This window comes from Centruroides vittatus, unplaced genomic scaffold (genome assembly GCF_030686945.1).
Source record: "Centruroides vittatus isolate TY-2023 unplaced genomic scaffold, ASM3068694v2 scaffold_944, whole genome shotgun sequence".
Classification (NCBI taxonomy): domain Eukaryota; kingdom Metazoa; phylum Arthropoda; class Arachnida; order Scorpiones; family Buthidae; genus Centruroides; species Centruroides vittatus.
Genome location: NW_027122722.1, coordinates 18,627 through 39,602, shown reverse-complemented (window position 1 = coordinate 39,602; position 20,976 = coordinate 18,627). Strand labels below are relative to the sequence as shown.

The window sequence follows — 20,976 nt, the reverse complement described above, 5'->3', positions numbered from 1 at the left end:
AAGGCGAGTCTACTGTGCAAATATTTTGTTGTTAAAATATTTAATATGACAATAAAATGGAAACAAATAGGTATTAATTGTAAAAATATAATTTAGATTTCTTAAAATCGTTAAAATATTAGAAAAAGAAATTTATATTTAACCATTCCACAATTTCTGGATAAAGAAGTGTATTGTTTACAGTAAATCTGTAAAAATGATAAGAAAACAGAATGAATATTTTATCAATAAAGTAAATTCAAAATTTAAATTTAAATAAATTAGGAAAATAACACACTCTTCTCTTTATCAAATTTTTGATTTCAAATATCAAACATAATCTTATTCTCCTTTTATGCAAAAATTATTATTTTAAATCAAAATAATAATACTTTTAATTATTATTTCTTAAATCCTATCTCAACAAAGCAAGTTATGAAAATATTTTGTAATAATTAAAAAAATGGTTTCCGTGAGAACAAAGTTTTATATTTACATACTATACTTAAAATTTTTTAATCAAATAAATAAAAAAGGTAAAGTCTATTATAAACTCTACCTTTTTTACTTCATTGTAATTCTTTAATGTGTTATTTTCAAAATCGTCAATTTATTAGTAGTAATAATATTTTATTTAATTATCGTACATTAGAGCATTTAAATAATTAGAATAAAAGATAAGCAATTTTAAAATACGAAAGAAAACAATTCAAAATAAACAAAAATAAGTAAATGGCCTAAATTATAACTAAGAAGTTCCTTATTAAATAATGTTAAAATAAATTGGTTTCCTTGACTAAACAGCTTAAATGTTATCAACCTGGTGCCATGTTTTATTTTCAAAATTTATACATTCAATATAAAAATACACTCAGAAAAAATGTTTTAATTTACATTCAAAAGTGAAAATTAATTTTAGTGAAGCCCTTCAAATTTTAAATATATTTCTGCAGAGTAATGGGATTGTTAATTAGGATACAAAAAATAATCAAATTGCCATTCATCAGTAATATAAATGCAATTTTGCACTATTCTTGAGAAATGAGAAACAACAATAAACAAAAACATCAAAAATTTGGAATGCAATGTTTAGTTTAAGCTAAAACTTTATGATGATATTATTATTATTATTATGTTGGGTTAAGTGAGATATACTCGGTTAACACCGGTGGCTGTGTACTATGCCGGACCAAAGTAAAGGCATAGTAACCAAACCAGAAATTAAAGAAGTGTATCAGTGTGTGTGTGTCTGTATTCAGGAATTTTCTCACAATATGACATGTATTCAATATAGTGGCCTTCTGTAGAGTGATATATGTGTTTCTATTCAATTCTAATGTGCCCAGGCTTTTGTGTAGTGTGTGTGGTATGACACCTGTAGAGGAGAGAACAACAGGTACAATAAGCACCCTATCCATCCTCCACAGATGCCTTATTTCTTGGGCGAGTTCTGTGTACTTGCTAATTTTTTCAGTGCATGCGTTTTGTATATTGTGAGTGTTTGGAATGGATATGTCTATAACGTATGTGATTTTATTGTGTTTGTCAATGAGTGTGATGTCTGGTCTGTTGTGGTAAATTGTTTTATCTGTGATTATGGCTCTGTCGTAGTAAATTTTGTGCGTGTTGTTTTCCAATACTGTCTGTGGAATGTATTTGTAGTATGGTTCGTGGATGTCTACTAATTTGTGTTTCTTTGCAAGCTCTTGGTGTATTATATTTGCTACTTGATTATGTCTGTGTAAATAATCTGTCTGTGCCAAGAGCTTGCAACCAGAGGTGATGTGTTGTATAGTTTCTGGCATGATGTGACATTTTCTGCATGTGTCATTTGTGAGTGTTGCATCTTTGAGTATGTGTTTTCTGTAGTTTTTAGTATTTATGACCTGATCCTGTATGGCAATCACGAATCCTTTTGTCTCCCCAAACAGGCATCCCCGAGCTAACCAGCTGTTTGACGCAGTTTTGTCAACAAAATCCTGGGCCAGATCATAAGGATGCCTGCCATGGAGTGCCTTTCGAGCCCACGATTGCTTAATGGTGTCTATGCTTTTTATATGTTGTGTTGTGTCCATATGATGTGAGTGTAAGTTTAATGGTGTGTTATTCGAGTCTGCTAGAGTTACTGCTTTATGTAATTGTGATGTTTCTTGTTTTTTGTAGAAAAACTCTCGCAGTGACTGTATTTGTTTGTAGTGAAGGTTAACTATGTCAATCAGGCCACGTCCGCCATCTTTACGTGGAAGGGTTAATCTTTGTGTGGCAGATTTAGGATGATGTTGTTTATGCTTAGTAAGTGTTGTTCTTGTTTTCCTTTGGAGTTGCTCAAGATCAGTGTGAGTCCAATGTATAACTCCAAAAGAATATGTGAGTACTGGGATGACATATGTGTTTATTGCTTTAACTGTGTGTTTTGCATTTAATTGTGTTCTGAGAATAGCATTTAACCTACTTTGGTATTCTTTAATTAATCTTTGCTTTATTTGTGTATGTTCTGTTAGTTTGGCCTGTTGGAATCCTAAATACTTGTAGAACTCGCCCTCTTCCATGGATTCAATAATGTCTCCATTTCCAAGTGCAAAATCTTCTTTCTTCAGGATTCCTTTTTCTATGTGAAGTGTTTTGCATTTATCTAGGCCAAATTTCATTTGTATGTCCTTGGTGTATGAATGTGTGATTTGTAGGAGTTGATGAAGTTGTTTTTGTGTGGATGCATAAAGTTTTATGTCATCCATGTACATGAGATGTGACAGTGTAAACTGTGTTGTTTTTTCGTGTCTGATATTGTAACCATATTGCGTGTTGTTTAACATGTTGGATAATGGGTTCAGGGCTAAGCAGAATCAGAGAGGACTCAAGGAATCTCCTTGAAAAATTCCTCGCCTAATAAAAATTTGGTTTGTTTGTATGGAAGTGTTATGGGCCCTGAGATGTAGTGTTGTTCTCCAGAGCTGCATAGTGTTTTGAAAGAATGCAATGAGTGATGGATGTATTTTGTACATGTGTAGGATATGTAGCAGCCAACTGTGTGGAACACTGTCGAATGCTTTTCTGTAGTCTATATATGCCATGTGTATGTTTCTGTGTTGTTTGTGTGCTTGCCGTAGAATGACTGAATCTATGAGTAACTGTTCTTTGCATCCCCTGTGGTTTCTACGACAACCTTTTTGTTGTTCTGTTAGAATGTCGTGTTCTTCAACATGTTTGTATATTTTGTTTGCAATACAGGATGTCAATAATTTGTAGAGTGTTGGAAGACATGTAATTGGTCTGTATTGTGTGGGGTCTGTGGTATTGTTGTTTTTAGGTTTCATGTAGGTGATGCCCTGAGTAAGAAAATTTGGCATGTCTTGTGGATTGATGATGATGTGTGTTAGATGTTTAGCTAGTTCCTGGTGCAGTGATGTAAACTTTTTGTACCAGAAATTGTGAATGTTGTCTACACCAGGTGTCTTCCAGTTGTGTGTTCTGTTAACAGTGTATTGGAAATCATGTATGTTTATTTCAACACAGGGCATAGTTGGTATGTTGTGCAAGTTTCTGTTCTCCTCCTCGATCCAGCCTGCATCAGCATTGTGCGTGACAGCACTGGACCAAAGAGAAGACCAATATGTTGTGAGTTCTTCTTCTGTTGGTGTGCCACTGTGCTGTGTATCAGTGTTTGCTTTGTTATTAATTTGTCTGTAAAAGAGTTTTTCATTGTTTGTAAATAATTTATTTTGTTGTTTTCGTAGTGTACATGTTTTGTATCGTTTGAGTCTACGTGCTTTGGCAGCAAGTTTTTGTTTTAGTGTATCAATGTATTCTGTAATGCGTGTGTTGTGATGTTCATGTTTTGTGTGTGTTTTTATTTTCTTGAAAATGTTTTTGAGCTGTTTCCTTAATTTGGGTGTTATGTTGTTTTTAGTGTATTGTGTTAGCCTGCCTAATTGCTGTCTAATGTCATTTATTTGTGTTTCTATTCTTCTCTGCCAGGCAGGCTTGTGATAGAATTGTGTTTTCTGTGTATTTGTCTGTGATTGTACTTTCAGTCCATGGTGTGTCACTACTGTGACTGCTCCAGCATAAACTAATGTATGAATGTCTGCGAGTGTAGAAATTGAATGAATGTAGTGTGGTAGTAAGTGAGTGTTTACATAATTTAGTGTTTTTCCTACTTCCTTTGACGTGTTGATTTTTGGTATTCGTGGTCGTTGTGTGGGATCTGTACCTGTATATTTAGTGAGTGTTTCCTGAAATATAAGTGAGAGCGTATTAACTAAATTCATGTCTATGTTATCAGTAATGGATGAAGAAGTGTCTGTAGTATCATTAGTGGTAATTGTTGTATGTGTGTTATTATCAATGCTTGTTGCTGGATTATCCTGACAGGTTACATGATCTTCATTAATGTTAGATGTTTCTGTCTGTTGATGTATTTGATCAGCAACCTGTTGTTTGATAAGTTCAAGTGTTGTTTGTGGAATAAGGTTGTTGTGTATAATTGTTCTTTTTTGATCAACAACCCTTTGTTCGGTGACAGTGAGATGAGGATACTGTTGTGTGAATCTATGGTGTAGTTGTTGTCTGTATGCTGTCATGTTTGTTTCGAGTTTTGTGATGGTGTAGTAAGTACGGATGATAAACTCGTTCATTTCTACTGTCCATTTCATCCGTTGGCGTGGTTTTCCAGCCTTTGTGGTCTGTGGATGCATTGCCACAGAAACACCAAGGCTGGGTTGGTTCCTCACATCTGTTGAGGGCATTGCAGTAGCCATGCTTGGGCCGGTGCTGCTTTCGCCACCGGTAACCAAGGGAGACTGTGACCTATTTTTCGAACGTGAGCCTCTGCCTAACCCACGAACGCGGACCTTGTTAACCCGGGCGATGTCCGAGCCGGTATCACACTTTGATCTAGTTATTACCATGATGAATATCTCCACAGAATGTGGGCGTGGTCACTCTTAGCTTCATTTCTCCCCATAGACCTTACTGGCATGGGTGTCCCTACCAGGAGCTTATGCTCCAGCCTGCATTGCCCTATGGATCAGTAAAATTACTGGGCTCTCCCACCACGACCAGGTAGTGACCATGGGAGAGTTATTATTATTATTATTATTATAGATATACAAGTTTGGTTAGTTTAAAAATGAAAAAATGTTTGCTTCCTTCACAATTAAAAACATCTTTAGATTTAAAAAGGAAATCCTGGAGAAAGTATGGTACAGTCCACTTTACTACTTTACTTTAATCTTTCTATATTGACTTAAATTTGTTTTAAGTTCTCCATATTTTTCCATGGAAAACCATAATAATAGAGAGAATTCCATAAATAAACTAGAAAAAGCATTATTTAAAATGTTAAATCAATAGATTAAATCTTTTTTGGTTATGAAAATATTTTATATTTACATACTATACTTAAAATTTTTTTATCAAATAAATAAAAAAGGTAAAGTCTATTATAAACTCTACCTTTTTTACTTCATTGTAATTCTTTAATGTGTTATTTTCAAAATCGTCAATTTATTAGTAGTAATAATATTTTATTTAATTATCGTACATTAGAGCATTTAAATAATTAGATTGTCTATTTTGTTCAATTTTTATGAATGGCTCCTTTGTTATCTGTAACAAAAACTGGTTGAATGTGCCTCTAAATAACAGTCAGAAACATTTGTCTGTTGTTAAAAATGAATGAATTAGCGAGTTGTCCAAAAGTCAAAACATTGCCTGTATATTAATGCATTTAAACTTCCAAATCCTATTAATTTATTAATTTGGATAATCTTTGTTTTCAATTAATCAAGATTAATGGCAATTTATTTGCTTTCTAACTGACAGTTTATATATAAATTTTAATTCATTGTAATATACTTCTTTGTTTTATATACAGATATAGAATTAACATAATTAAATGCTATCGGATTTCTTACTTGCCAATGCCGTCAAATGCAGCTTCTCGCGATATCTTTCCACTGTCCGTATTTAATCCTTTCTAGAAATGGAAAAATAACATTTATATATGTATACTTACAATATTTGTAGTTGATATTATTATATATACAATTCAAAAATATCTTAAGACACTATAATACACAAACTCAATAAATAATAAAAAGATTTTGATAAAATGCAGCATAAAAAAACAATCAATTGCTACAAAATATTAAGATAAAAATTACTACCAAATCCCTAAAAACTTGCAATAAATGAAACAATGTTTAAAAAAATTTGACTTTGATATAAGTTAGAGTTTCATTGTAAGAAATAATATGTCACTTTTTATTGAAATATTTTGATAACTTTCAAATAAATCATCAATGGGCATTGCCCACAAAATATCAGTATATTCTTCTCAATGTCAGATGTGGTAGCTGTATATATGTAATGTGAATGCATGGAGTACCTAACCTGATAGCTATGAGGAAGTCTACCAGATTTATTTATTCGGATTAAAGAGATATACATTCACATTATCAGTATATTGCCTAATATCTGATTAAAATTAGTAACATTAATTTTAATTTAAAGTTTTATAAGAGAGACAGTCTGTCGAAATAACAGTTACCATTTATTCACTTTCACCGTTCTGGAATACAACTTTTGATGACCAATCTTTCTTCGTGAGCTACTTGGCCACCAAATTTTTAAAAAAATTCTTTTAAATACAATATCTAATTAAAAATAAACAATTCTTAGAGCTGATAACAACTGACATTTTCTTTCACTTTCCATCCATACGACATCAGTATGGATGGATATTATGTTAACATGTTAAGGTCCTTAAGGTCAATATCAATATTGATAAAAATTGGAATTTTTATCAATCAACAATTACAATATACACTTTTTTATACTAGAAATGTTTTCTGCTGAAATCTTCATTATATACTAAAGCATTTTTATATGAAGCAGCAAGTTCAAAATTTTCTTAAGAGTTATGCATTGATCTGATTGATTTGATCATTGGTGCAAGTTTTATTGTTGCACGAGCATTCTATTACTGAAATTCTTTAATTATATCTGAATGATTTTTAATATTGTAATCATTAAAGACAAATTTTGCACCCCAACTGTCATCATGATAAATAATGTTTTTAATAGATTTTTGCATTATTATAAACAATGATAAATTGTTGATAGGTTATGCATGAAATTCCAATCTGTGATAAATCAGCATTTGAAGCATTAGTGAATAATAAATCCAAACTCTCTCAGAACACCTTAGTTAAAGGCAATCAGACATTGAGGATAAGAGGAAAAGAAATGAGAAAAATATTTACATAATGAATCACATCTTATTGATACCATTGCTTTTCTTAATACAAGAATGGTCTATGCAGTTCATTCTAGCTCACAGTATAGATTTCTTATGTCTGTGTAGAAAAATATTTTAGTTATCTTTTACAATAGGCTAATTTTAAATTTGTGTATACTAATAAATGTTCTAACATATCACCTAAAGCAAAAGAAATTAAAGACAGTTTTATAAAATCAAAATAATAGAAGAAACAACAAATTTTAAAGATATATTTTTACTTAGCTTTGTTTAAAAATAATTTAGTTATTAATTAACTAAGCCATGCCCATTGTTTTTACTTAAAATAATACTCACGAGAGTTAATAATACTTCAGGTTGCAATGAAGTCAATACATTTTCAATCTGAAAAATTCAAATTTTATATTGGTACAGCAATAACTAATCATAAAAAGAATGAAATCATAAAATTCAATAATCATATTTCTTAGAAATTAAAATGCAATTTAATAATTATGATTACATAATGCATTTATATCCAAGGATAGACATCTTTGTTTTTACAATTATTTCGAGAATATACAATCCTCAGAGTATTTAATATAATAATTATTATACGGGTATCCCTCATATAACACAGTAGATATGCTCTGAAAAAATGCTGTGTTATGCAAATCTGTGTCATACAAAACAAAGGACTAGTGCAAAATATAGGGTTAGGTTCCAGAAGTTAACAAAAGTATACTATTCTTTCTTGTTACTAAGAGAAATATCTTTATTATAGCAATCAATAATTAATTAAAAATCACAATTAGAAGTACTATACTATGAAATAATATTAATTTTAGTTAAACGACGGTGTTTTCTTTTAACAAAGTATAGTCTTTATCTTGGTTTTTTTTAAATCTCGACCAGAAATATCAGAAACGTCTTCTTCATTTTTTAAATTTTAACCATAAAAGTTTCTTTATGTATAACAAAATAAAAAGTAAACTGTTATCAATCAGAAATTTATTCTAGTGCTTTGTGTTTGGTCAATAGAGGATTGAGCAAATTTTTCCAGAATTTGTGTTCAAATACCAAATTGTTTGAGTTGGGAACAGTTTGAGTACCAAAATACGCCAATATTTTGGTACTCAAACTGTTCCCAAATCAAACTGTCCTCAAATGATTACTTACCTATGGTTAAAAAAACATTTAACAACATTTACCTAAAAATGTTTAAATACACTTTACTAAATACAAAGATTAACGTATAAAAACAAAAATACAGTGACAGTCCTAAAAGCTGAAGTCGAAGAGTAAGGAGAACAACACCCAATTGATAGGAAAGCTAGGACAAGGAAGAAAAAATTGCACTATTAGTTTTCATTAAAGTAAACCCAATGAAAAGCATAAAATCAATTGAAAATTTCAACATTCTAAAATTCATGGGCAAATTTGAGATCAGCGTGAATGATTACTTGAATAAAGGAAAAATATCGAATAATAAAGTTTGCACTTAAAAAGTTGTGAAATTTTGTATGAAGAATTTCTCAAATTCTTGAACTGTTTCAAAGCGAAACCAAAAACTGCAGTGTATGGGGATATCCAAATTTCAAACAGTATTACAGCAAAACCATATTGTATGAAGGATACCTCTAATTGTGTCAAATAAGAAAATTTATTTATATTTGTAATTTACTTCTTTTCTGCACAGATTCCCTCCTCTTTGAAATTCTTTTCGAGACTGCAACTCTGGGAGCATCTTGACTGCAAGAGATGAACGAAGTCAAGACACTCCCATAGTTACAGGCCCAAAAAGAAGAAAATTTGCAATTTTAATCAAAAAAGTTATATTTTATGTTCGAGGATTTTTACTAAAATTGTATATAATCATTTAAAATCAAGTTTTTAATTTCTTTTATTTTGAAATTAAACTTAATAAATAATAATTATTAATAATAAAAATAAATAATAATAATATTAATGTCCAAATGTCTATCAGTCTGCAGTCACAAGCATTCAGAGTACAGTAATATCTGCTTATTGCAATAATTTTAAGATGTGCCTGTAACAATAACAATGTTCAACCAATAACATTAAATGGAAAAGTACATAATTTCACTAATTGTAATTTTATTTTTGATTTTGTTCCAAAAGCACTAAGATGGCCTTTTTAAACACACGGTAGATTTGACTAGTCCCATAATCAGAGCAGCTAAGTAGTGAGGGATGAACCAGACAAATTCAATATCAGACTACTCATAGAAAAAAAAATCCTGGAGTTGCTTGTCCTGATTCAATCCAAAGTCCCTCAGAGTGGTAGGCCAGTGCCTTAACAACCTCGTCTATCAGACCATCAGATTTAGGGGGTTTATCGACTAACATTAAAAGGATAAGTTAAAACTAATTAAAAAAAATTAACAAAATCTTTTTTAAAGTTATACATTATAATTAATGGCAATTCCTCCAGTGCATAATTAAAGTAAGAAACACTGACAATTTAAACTACTGTGCCAAGAACAAAACAGCTAAAAAAATGGTTAAAGTGTGAGATTGGTGGCAGTAAACTCTCGACCACTAAACAAGATGAAAATTTGTAATTGTTTTTGAAAGATTGTTTCCAAACGTCAGGTGCCCGACACCAATTAGGATAATTAAAAATATCATGTCCCAACTGACGATTATATCAGTTATTCAACATCCAAGTGGCACTTAATTTAAGGGGAACTATAAGTTCGTCAATGGAGTTAGACCATATTAAGATTTAGAAAGTAATAAAATATCAATTCCAAGACATTTTTTTATTAATAATAAAAAAATTTCGGGATTACTTTTATTTATATATGAAATTAACTTATTATACACAGAGTTGTCAACAAATTTCAAGTTAAGTATTATCATCAAGGGAAGCAAACTAACCTTAGTAAAACAGAAGTCCCCTTACCCTCGTTAAACTTCACTTTACTTTTGAAATTTAGTTAATTGTTTAAAAATTTAAGTGAAATTTGTTAAAAAATTATTTTCTCAACATCTTTATTTTACATTTACTTTAATTCTTAAATCTCGTTTTAAAATAAGGGATTGTCTGATAAATTCTAGATTTAATATTACTCATACCAATTTTGGCAAATAATTTCCAGATTCTCACAAAAACAATAATTAGATGTTACCAGCTATGTATTGAAGCTAATATGAAAAGAAAGCCATAAAAAGCAAATTTGCCCAAATGTAATGAGCTCTTGTATAAAAACCAGATTTTGATAATAGTTAAAATTTATAAATATATTGTAACTTATATAGAAACATTAATTGTGATGACATCAGATGACTTAATGATATTATGATTACAATAACTAGATTCTACTGTAAATATGAAAACAAAAACAATCATTTACAGGTTATTTTTAATTATGTATTTATAATAGCGAGGTTGAGGCTGAAGTTTTAAACGTGTACATTGGACGTTCAGTGCCGCTTTCCTGTAAAGTCGAGAAGTTTGACAATGGCCTGTGGAAGGTCAAGCATGATTCCACTGACTTTCCAAACACCATTGTCAAACTTCTAGGCTTACAGGAAAGTGGCACTGAACGTCCGACGTACCTGTTTTCACATTTAGAACTTAGGACTCAACCTCACTAATAAGTAAATTTTATTTTTGGAATAACTCTTACTAATTATAATATTTTAATAAATATTTCTGTATTAAGGAAGAAGTAATTTAAAAATACTTAAAGAGAAAAATTAAATGAATGCAATTTGACTTACATCACAGATATAATGAGCTTCGTCAACTCCATATTTTTCTTTGAAGTATTCAAGAGTATGCAGTCTTAAATAAAAACAAATCAAAACATTCATTTCTGAATAATTTTTTAAGCATATTTAAAAATTACATTGTTAAAAAATTACTGGAACTTTTACATTCAACCCACACGACACATCAAGAGTTGCGTCTCATGTGTCACAAGTTGCAATTGCTTACAAAATGACATGCGGAGTTACAATGAAGTGCAATGCACGTTTTTGGCATCTGGAGTAATACATGAACACACCAAAACAAAAAATATAGTTTTTGCTCTTTTATTTTTCAATTTTGAGTTTTGAGGGATGTCATTTAGGTAGGAATTTTTAATGTATACTAAATTTAGCAAGTATCCTTTATTCAAACTGTCATTCAACCAGTATTAAGTACATGTTTTAACATTAAATAGTAGTACATAATTGTATTATGTTCTTATTATTTTTAAAATAAACATTTTGGGCTAATTTTTACAAAAATTTATTTCAAGTATGCTTTACAGTAAATTAATTAAAGAAAGAAAAAGCACAGTACTTAGTTATAATTTTTTGAAAATTCATTTAAATTCGCCTCAGAATGATGCCATGTGATGCAGTGAACTGTGGGAACGTGCACCACACCATGCCACACAAACACGGAATGCAATACAGAACGCAACTGGCAATGCGCCATGCAAGGACCAAACATAAAAGTTCCGAATTATTAATAAATTAAGTTTTAAATGCACAATAAACTGTAAGTTCAAAATAAACTTTTGAGATGAACTTTACAGAAGTTATTAGTTACATTCTCAATTATAAAGATTTTTTCCATAAAGCTAAATGAAAAAACATTATGAAGTTCAACATACTACTAAACATATCAGATATGTTACCAATATAAAAAGGTAAAATTTTAATTTTTAAGAAAATATTCTTTATAAGCAAAGAGAAATATGCATTCTCAAGAATTCAATAAGTTAATGAGTTTAATCCAAAAAAATAAAACCATAAATGAAATATCCTATTCAGATACTGAAAAGGGAATATATTATGTAATAACGTAAATGTGCTGAATTATTTTCTTACTTTCCCATCCAAACGGCATAAGATTCGGGAAGTTTAGGCACGAATATATAAGATTTTCCAGTTTTTACATCAACGGCGCCATAACAATCCGGTTCCAAGACTCCAAAAGTCCAATGAAAAAAGGATTCCTGTATAAAATTTTAAAAAATTATGTAAAATGCATGAAGCCAAATACCTACAAGTTAATCATTTATTATTTTTTTACATAACTAAATAAAATATTTTTATCTTGCCCATTTACTTTCAATTCATGTAAGTGGGTCAACTACCAATTTTACTGGTTACCAACACTACCAACATGTCTGGTTACAAAACCTTGATCTAACATGACTGGGAGCACATGATTACTCAATAGTACATCCCGAACCACTAATTATATGCCTACCACATCTCACATATTATGGACTGATGAAAGTTAGTTATAATTTTTTGATGCTTGGGAATAGGTAAATATGCATGAATACATTTTATTTTAAAAGCTGCCAATAGAGTTAAATTAAGTGAAATGAAATAAAAATTCCACAGAAAGGGAGAAAACATTGGCAACACACACCATGTGCAATTCCATCTGCAATCTCTTGCTGAACAAGTATGCAGCTTTGTCAATTTTAAGTTACCTCTTATAATTTGTAAAGATTAAGAAAGATGCCAGATCATCATTTGCTAGCAAACTGATACTAAATCTTTGGTTTCAAAATAAAAATTTATTTAAAAATCAATAATGATAATATTCATCTTTAAATTTTACCTGACGGAAGACATTCTCCATGTCAGAACAGTAGCGTGTGGTCGACTCTCCACCCTGCAAAAGCACAATGGACTTTTTGGGAACATCGTTCTTTTTTCTCAGTCGCTCGCAAAGTCGTTGACGATTTAGGGAATGAAGAGCAACTGGTACAGATAACGTGTGCTCTCCCAAACAGAATGCTGCTCTGGAATGAAAAGTAAATATTTGTTTGAAAATATACAATTACGTAAGATTTTTGAGAGAATATATGAAGCTTTATGCAATTTTTATTATTGAATTTACACTATTTAAACATATACAATAATAGTAAGGATATTTTTTTTTATATATAAAAATATAGAATTATTTTTCTTTAAGAACTGAAACATTGTAAAAAACTTGCATATCATCCAAAATTGCATAACATTTAAATTATATCAATAAATTTAATGGTGCATTTTTAACGTGAAGTTTTATGTATGCTTTCAAATGAATTAAAATCAATCTCCTTTACCAGTGTGTGATGTTTAAAATTGCTAATGTTTTTAACCCCATTAATGGGCAACCTTCCGGTGTGGATTGTGAAAGTTAATTCCACCTTCAACCAAAAATGACCCATTAACAAGATAGAAAACATTGATCATTGGTGTTCTTTAAACACCACATACTGGTAAAAGGCGAATTGATTAATTCAGTTCTGTAACTATGGTGGCTAGTTCTACCTTATGCATGCTTACAGATTTACAAATAAAGCTTTTCCTATTTACAAAATAAACATTTATGCAAGTAGATATATTATAAAATTTTTATAGTGCTTATATATATTCAGGTGTTTTCCTATGCCAGTTTTACTTGATCGACCTTATTTCTATTTGGCCTCTAATGACAATTCTAATATTTGGGTCCCATGTGCAATGATTAAACTGAGGGCAAATAAAGTAAGACTGCCGACTAGAACACACTGCATTTGGATGTTGATTTTATCTTAATTTGTACATGCAATATCAATATAAGGTAGAGCATTTTTGTTTAAATTGATTTGGATATTTCTGTTCAAACTTTATTCAGGAGAATTTCAAAACAAACTTCAAGCTCCTTGGTAAAATTTTGAAACAAAATATTTAAATTTACAAAAAAGGCTAATACAAAAAACATTTTGAAATCTTCTATACATCCCTTTCTAACTGTTGAAACACAAATTGACAATAGTGGAGGCATAGGATCTTCTGTTTGTGCTGTTAGTTTGAAAGTTCCTTGGGTATCGGACACTTATTTTTACAAGAAAAATTTTGAAAGTAAAATTTTACAAGCATCTGATACTACAGAAACTCAAAACACTTGCATATAAATATGCAGAGAAGAGCCTATATAGAAAGGCAATTCTGCTAGTGTCGAATGTGTTCCAACAATTAGAAAAAGGGATGTGTAGAGGACTAACTTTAGTGTTTAAGATGGTTTTTAAGTGTAAACTATTTAAACTCACCTATTTCTGCCATAAAATCTGTTTTTTTTCCCTGCATTTGAACTTTAATTTTTTTGTATTTTATGCAAAATTTTTATTCTAAAAATAGAAATACTACAAGAAGTAAATGTTTCCAGTTCTCACATTTATTGTAATCTTATTTGCTAAGTATTGCTTGATATATAATATGAGAGCCCGAGAAAGTATACATCTTTTGAAAGACCAATCAAATTATAAAAACACTGAATTAACTTTGTTTTACCAAAACACCATTTTATCAATTTTAATAAGTTAATGGTTATAACATATAATAGAAAATTCATCAAATTTTGAAAGTCTATAAACACTGTACTGTCTGCAATGCATGCAAGGTTAATACAATGTATACAGGTCAAGCTTTTATAAAATGATATCCAGTGTCTTCTGAAAAGACGACTAATTTTTAAATGATATTGGTTATGTTAATCATTATTATCCAAGAAGTATGTGATGTACACCAATTGATAGAGTAACCGTCCGAGTTTCATATCCCATCTGCATTCAAAATGTGTTGTCTACTGCTTCTAGGAAGAGCTATAAATGAAAATAGTGACAGTGTAGCAGAGAAGGCATTTTGCATTCTGCAGTTCATAAAGTTGTAACCAGTCATTGTGCAATGGGTTACACAGACAATTTCAAAGTGGTGCACTGTCTAAGACAAACATTCTTCTGTGGTATTGACAGTTCCAGGAGAAAGGATGCTTTTGCAACTGGAAAAGTGTACAACCTTGAATGTCAGAGGAAAATGAAAATAAAATCAAAAGTTGATATTTCATCTTGATAATTGCCAAAGAATGTTGGTCTTACATAGTAGACTTTTTGGAAGACCCTGTTTATATTTGGAAAGAACCCAATTTAGAGCTCAGAATTAGTAAGAAGCCACTCTGATACACAAAATTAATTGAAGAAAAATAGCCGAGAATAGTTCAAGCTTCGCTACAGACCATTTTTTCCTCTAAGTTGGTAAAAACAAGAAGCTAACAAAGATAAATAAAAGTCAATCTGATTTTCTGGAGTTCATCTTTATTTACAAATTGCTCTCTAGCACTTTCGAACGACCTGGTCATCATTGGGATACGTACGATGACTCAGATGTCCAGAAGTGCCAGCAAGAAATTTATAAATAAAAAGGTAAACTCCAGCAAAACATTTTGTTCTTTGTTATTTTTATAGAACTTTGAGTTGTTTTCCCATTAATCAAATGAAGAAGTTATTTACTTTAATTCTTTTACTTATTAAATTGCTTGTTATCTTAAAAAAAAAATCTGGCAATACATTAATAAAATAATTCAATCATGTGTATACTCTTAAAAAAATTATGCAGCATTAGCTAATTGTTAATGTTATTGTAAGCACATTAACTTAGTTGTGCCTTAAACTAAAATGATAATACCTTAAGAAAACATTATCAGATTAAGAGACAGTGTAATGATATGATGAATAACTGTTCAAACAAGATTATCATTTGTCTGTAGTTGATAAAATAGTAAAGTAACATTATATCAATGTCTATCTCATAGTTGTCTTGCAATCTTTCTGAAGTTCAACAATTTGAAATTATCGAAGACAGTTTAATACAAATCTCGACTTTATACCCATATTTCAAGTATATCTTCCGACATAAATTTCATATAACTACAATTCCGATTAATGATTACTTTGCATTATTAACTTTTTCCTAAGATTTATAATATTAAAATCAGCAAATAATTCCAGTTTAATAACTTATTTAATACTTAATGCAAAGCAACAAAAATGTATTTAATTATTGCAATAATAATAAAATATTTATATATATTTACGCAAAATTCTGTGCATGTTTTTGTTCAAATGTAAACAGACTCAACAACTTGGCCATTCCTCATACGGACGGGTGCCGAATTACAGAGCATATGCCGTCCGTTGCCTTTTGGTATACTGATTCAGTTTTGGAAGCGGAAGGGTAAATAATACAGTTCTCCAACACGCAACAGAACTCGAGCATACAGAAAAACACCAGGATTTACAACATGATTCGGCCAATCCCCGCATAGAGGAACATCAAATTACCGAGCGCATGCCTTCCCAAAGCCTACGGGCAACAAACGTTTCGATCCATCGTCTTTCGAACAGATTTTTTTTCAGAGGCGGGAGGGCAAATAACACATGCAATACCGTACACGAAAACAGAAACAGATTAAACAGGAAAATAGGATTTCTGACACAACTGACATTTTCATGCAAATGGAAGCATATAAACTATCATGCTGAAGGGTATGCAGGACGATCGAGAGGTTACCGTATGTACGAAAAATAATAAGAATTGTGTCGCTAGGGCTTTAATTCCTCGATTTCACCAAATTATGCAAGATGTAAATTTAATTATCGTATACGTCAGCACTATTTCTTCACTTATCTACACAATGCAAATCATTTTAACGTAGCATTAAATAATTAAAAAAATTAACTGATTAATTTCCGTACGTAACACTTACTGAGCTTTTCCTAAACTCATGACTTCTTGCTTAGACGTGAAGAATCAGTCGTAAACCAGAATTCACCGTGGACGTAAACCTCGTGACAAATGTCACATGCGATACACCGGGAGCGTTCGTAAACGTGCTCTCTTATAACCAGTGCTGCCGTCTGCTTTTGGTGGAACTACCTTCGTTTTACCAAATAGTTTATACGACAATAGTGGAAACTCTCGTGAATTAGCATGTAGTACCGTAGGGGCGATAGCGCAAACTAGTGACATCTAGCGGTTCGGTAGAACACTAACACCGCAGACTGTAAAATCTAAGAAAACTTGCAAAAATACTACGAAATAAATATTTTATCATCTTTTTGTCTTTATTTTATTATCTTAAAACATGAATTATGACTTTATTTAGTAAGAAACGTGGATGGATAGTGATTTAAAGCAGTGGCGTACCGTCATTGGAAGCGGTGGAAGCGCCGCTTCCACCTTCCAATGACCTTCAATTGTATTTTCTAAAATATAAATTTTCATATTTTAACGTACTTTGAATTAACTAGTTAAGTAACGCTGTATCAGAGTGTAGTCGGAACGAAGCTGCTCGCACCTTTATTTTCTAGATTATGAGGAAAAAAAGAAACAAAGAATCATTCGTTCTCAACAATATATATCAGGTGTGGCCAAACTTTTATCCCTTAGGGGCTACTTTTTCGGTAAAATATAGTCTGCGGGCGACTATGAATATGGGCAAACAATTTTAGGATTTTTCAAATTTTTCATAAATATTTTAATAAATAATTAACAAGAATTTCAACTAAAAAAATATTATGGCAAATAAAGAAAACAAATAATTATATTTTTTTATTTTATGAAGCACAACAATATTTATTAAATTAAAAATTACATTGTAAAGAAATAAATACACAAAAAAAATTTAGCAAATAAAGAAAAAAATGTTAATTATAATTTTTTTATTTTTTGAGATGAAATGCTTATTAACGTAAAAAATACACTGTGAATTAGCAAATGAATAAAAATGTTTAATTGGACGAAATCTGACATTGCATAAGTGCAGCAAGTTTTTCAAAATTTGGCTCATATGAACTTAAGGCAATTCTCAAACATGATTCCAAATGTTGATCTGTTAATTGAGATCGAGTTTTTGTTTTGATCGAATTCATAAATGAAAATGCGGATTCGCATAAATATGTTGATCCAAAGAAGGCATTGAAACGTGCAACAATTGTCCAAATATTTGGATATTTATCTTCGTTTATCAGTTTTCAAAAATTACAATCTGAAACCAGTGACTTAAGATTTATGTCACATTTAATATTTATTAGTTCTTCTTCCAAGCCTGCTAAATTTGTAGTACCGAGAAAGTTGTTTAGTTTCTGAGCTACACTTTCAACATCGATGTTGTCATTAAATGGGCAATACAAAAAACTGGCAATATCTTCAAGTTCACTTACAAGGGAACTGTCGAAGTGTCATCTAATAGATTTTAATAAAATTTAGATAATAATTACGTTAAAAGTATACAAACTCTATGACAAATTTCTAGTATTCACTAAAAGTGTTAATCAGAGTTATTAGCAATCAAATGTCGTACTATTTTATAGTACTTAAACACAAATATGCAAATTTTTAGAAGTGAAAGGGTCGCGGAGGAAGACGGCGATATTACATTTAGAATAAATTCTGGAATTTTCGAAAATGGGAGAAGAATTAATAAAATTTAGTTTAATTACGTTAAAAATATACAAACTCTATATTAAATTTGTAATGTTTACTAAAAGTGTTAACACAAATATGCAAATTTTTAGTAGTGAAGAGGTCGCGGAGGAAGACGGCGCCATTACATTTATGAATGAATTCTAGTTTTCGAAAATGGGAGAATTAAATGTAAATATTCAAAACATTATAGCAGAATTTAAACGTTTATGTGATAATGTTTGGCCTACAGAAAATATTTGTAGGCCTAATATTTCAGACGTTGATAAACAGGTAGCCAAACTGCTTTTTAATGCATTTAGCGATATTTTAAGTAGTTATGTAAGTAGAGATGACGAAGAGTTTTGTCAGATGGAAAATAATAATTTGATTATAGATAGGCCTATTTCAGATAATAAAATAACACGTCTGCTTCTAGAGAAAGAAACTGATAACGCAGACACTGACTGTGAATCGGGATATTCAGATGATGAAAAATTCGATAAGAATATAATCTCAACAAAACGAAAAGAAGAAATTCTTAACTTGCATAAGAAACACCCAAAATGGAAATTACACACATTACAGCGGAAAGGAGCTAAAGAATTAAAACGTTTTAGTGATTTATATAAATGGGAAAAACAATTTAAATCTCGAAAGCATAGAATTGAAACGTTAAAAATCATTAAAGAACATACTAAACAAATCATAAGACAAAAAACACCTTGATGCTGAGAACGTTTAAACAAACGTTTTCGGCCCACTCCATGAGCCATCGTCAGGCCAACTATATTCGAATACAATTTCGAACAAGCAATTTCAAATTGAAATAAACTACAAAAAAAGGAACTCACGCGCTACGCTGGATAACGTGAACTAAAACTAATATAAACAACATAGAAAATAATAAAATAAAATATGTCAATGTTACATGTGTACATTGTAAAAATCTATAGTCTATAGTTCTCTAGGCAATCCTTTTGCCGTATCTAATGTATTCCTGTGACTTTTTTAATTAAAAACTTCCAAGCTGATGGTAAAATCGCCGCATCCTTGTAATTTAAGCATTTTTTGGTTAAGCCGGACTTATAAATTTCACATTTTTCGGTTGTAGCCGCAAGTGTCGGCGAATGTATCGGTGTTAAGATCCTGGCTTCATCCCATTTCACCACGGACCCCTCAGTCTGCGCCATTTTTGCTAACGTTGTTGTGCATTTACCCTTCGCCACGTCATATCTGTGTTCCTTAATCCTTTTACTTAGGCTTCTCGTCGTGACCCCGATGTATTCTTTATCAATCTTTAACTGGTCGTTGCTGTACGGTATCGAGTACACACCTGGTTGTTCACTCGGTCTAATTGCATCTTTGTCGTTCCTTAGTAGCCTATATATCGAGGGAGCTCTTTTGTATACAATAGTGCTGTTCATGCGGCCCGCAATACCTTCCATGACCGATGATAGACGTTTATTATACGTGAATTTCGTGATACGTTTGTCATGGAAGGTATTGCGGGCCGCATGAACAGCACTATTGTATACAAAAGAGCTCCCTCGATATATAGGCTACTAAGGAACGACAAAGATGCAATTAGACCGAGTGAACAACCAGGTGTGTACTCGATATCGTACAGCAACGACCAGTTAAAGATTGATAAAGAATACATCGGGGTCACGACGAGAAGCCTAAGTAAAAGGATTAAGGAACACAGATATGACGTGGCGAAGGGTAAATGCACAACAACGTTAGCAAAAATGGCGCAGACTGAGGGGTCCGTGGTGAAATGGGATGAAGCCAGGATCTTAACACCGATACATTCGCCGACACTTGCGGCTACAACCGAAAAATGTGAAATTTATAAGTCCGGCTTAACCAAAAAATGCTTAAATTACAAGGATGCGGCGATTTTACCATCAGCTTGGAAGTTTTTAATTAAAAAAGTCACAGGAATACATTAGATACGGCAAAAGGATTGCCTAGAGAACTATAGACTATAGATTTTTACAATGTACACATGTAACATTGACATATTTTATTTTATTATTTTCTATGTTGTTTATATTAGTTTTAGTTTACGTTATCCAGCGTAGCGCGTGAGTTCTTTTTTTGTAGTTTATTTCAATTTGAAATTGCTTGTTCGAAATTGTATTCGAATGTAGTTAGCCTGACGATGGCTCATGGAGTGGGCCGAAAACGTTTGTTTTTGATTAAATTTGAACGTTCTCAGCATCAAGGTGTTTTTTGTCTTATGATTTAATAGAGTCTGAGTGAAGTTAGACGAATACTAAACAAATGTTTGACGAAGCTCGAGGCAGCTATAAAATTGTTAAAGGAAATCAATTAAAAATATGGGCATTACAGAAATTTCTTCAACTGAATAGTTCAATTAAGTTTACCGCTAGTGATTCTTGGGTTGCAAAATTTAAAAAAGAATATAGATTAGTATCTCGAAAGATTACAAAACTTGTAAATAAAACAGAAATAGTGAACGAAAAGGATATATTAGTAAA

The 20,976-nt window shown here is 31.1% G+C and overlaps 1 protein-coding gene across 1 annotated transcript in view; it reads right to left on the bottom strand.

Moving 5' to 3' along the window:
• Dip-C (dipeptidase C) overlaps positions 1–16,955 on the bottom strand; it is a 29,644-nt gene extending 12,689 nt beyond the window's left edge. Inside the window, exons 1-7 of the mRNA XM_067288921.1 lie at positions 16,773–16,955; positions 12,819–13,002; positions 12,071–12,198; positions 10,970–11,033; positions 7,577–7,624; positions 5,895–5,956; positions 144–188 (exon numbers count right to left, since the gene is read on the bottom strand). Coding sequence (XP_067145022.1) covers positions 144–188; positions 5,895–5,956; positions 7,577–7,624; positions 10,970–11,033; positions 12,071–12,198; positions 12,819–13,002; positions 16,773–16,792 — 551 coding nt within the window. The 5' untranslated portion in view covers positions 16,793–16,955. The remainder of the gene's footprint in view (positions 1–143; positions 189–5,894; positions 5,957–7,576; positions 7,625–10,969; positions 11,034–12,070; positions 12,199–12,818; positions 13,003–16,772) is intronic.
• Positions 16,956–20,976: the final 4,021 nt, after the last annotated feature.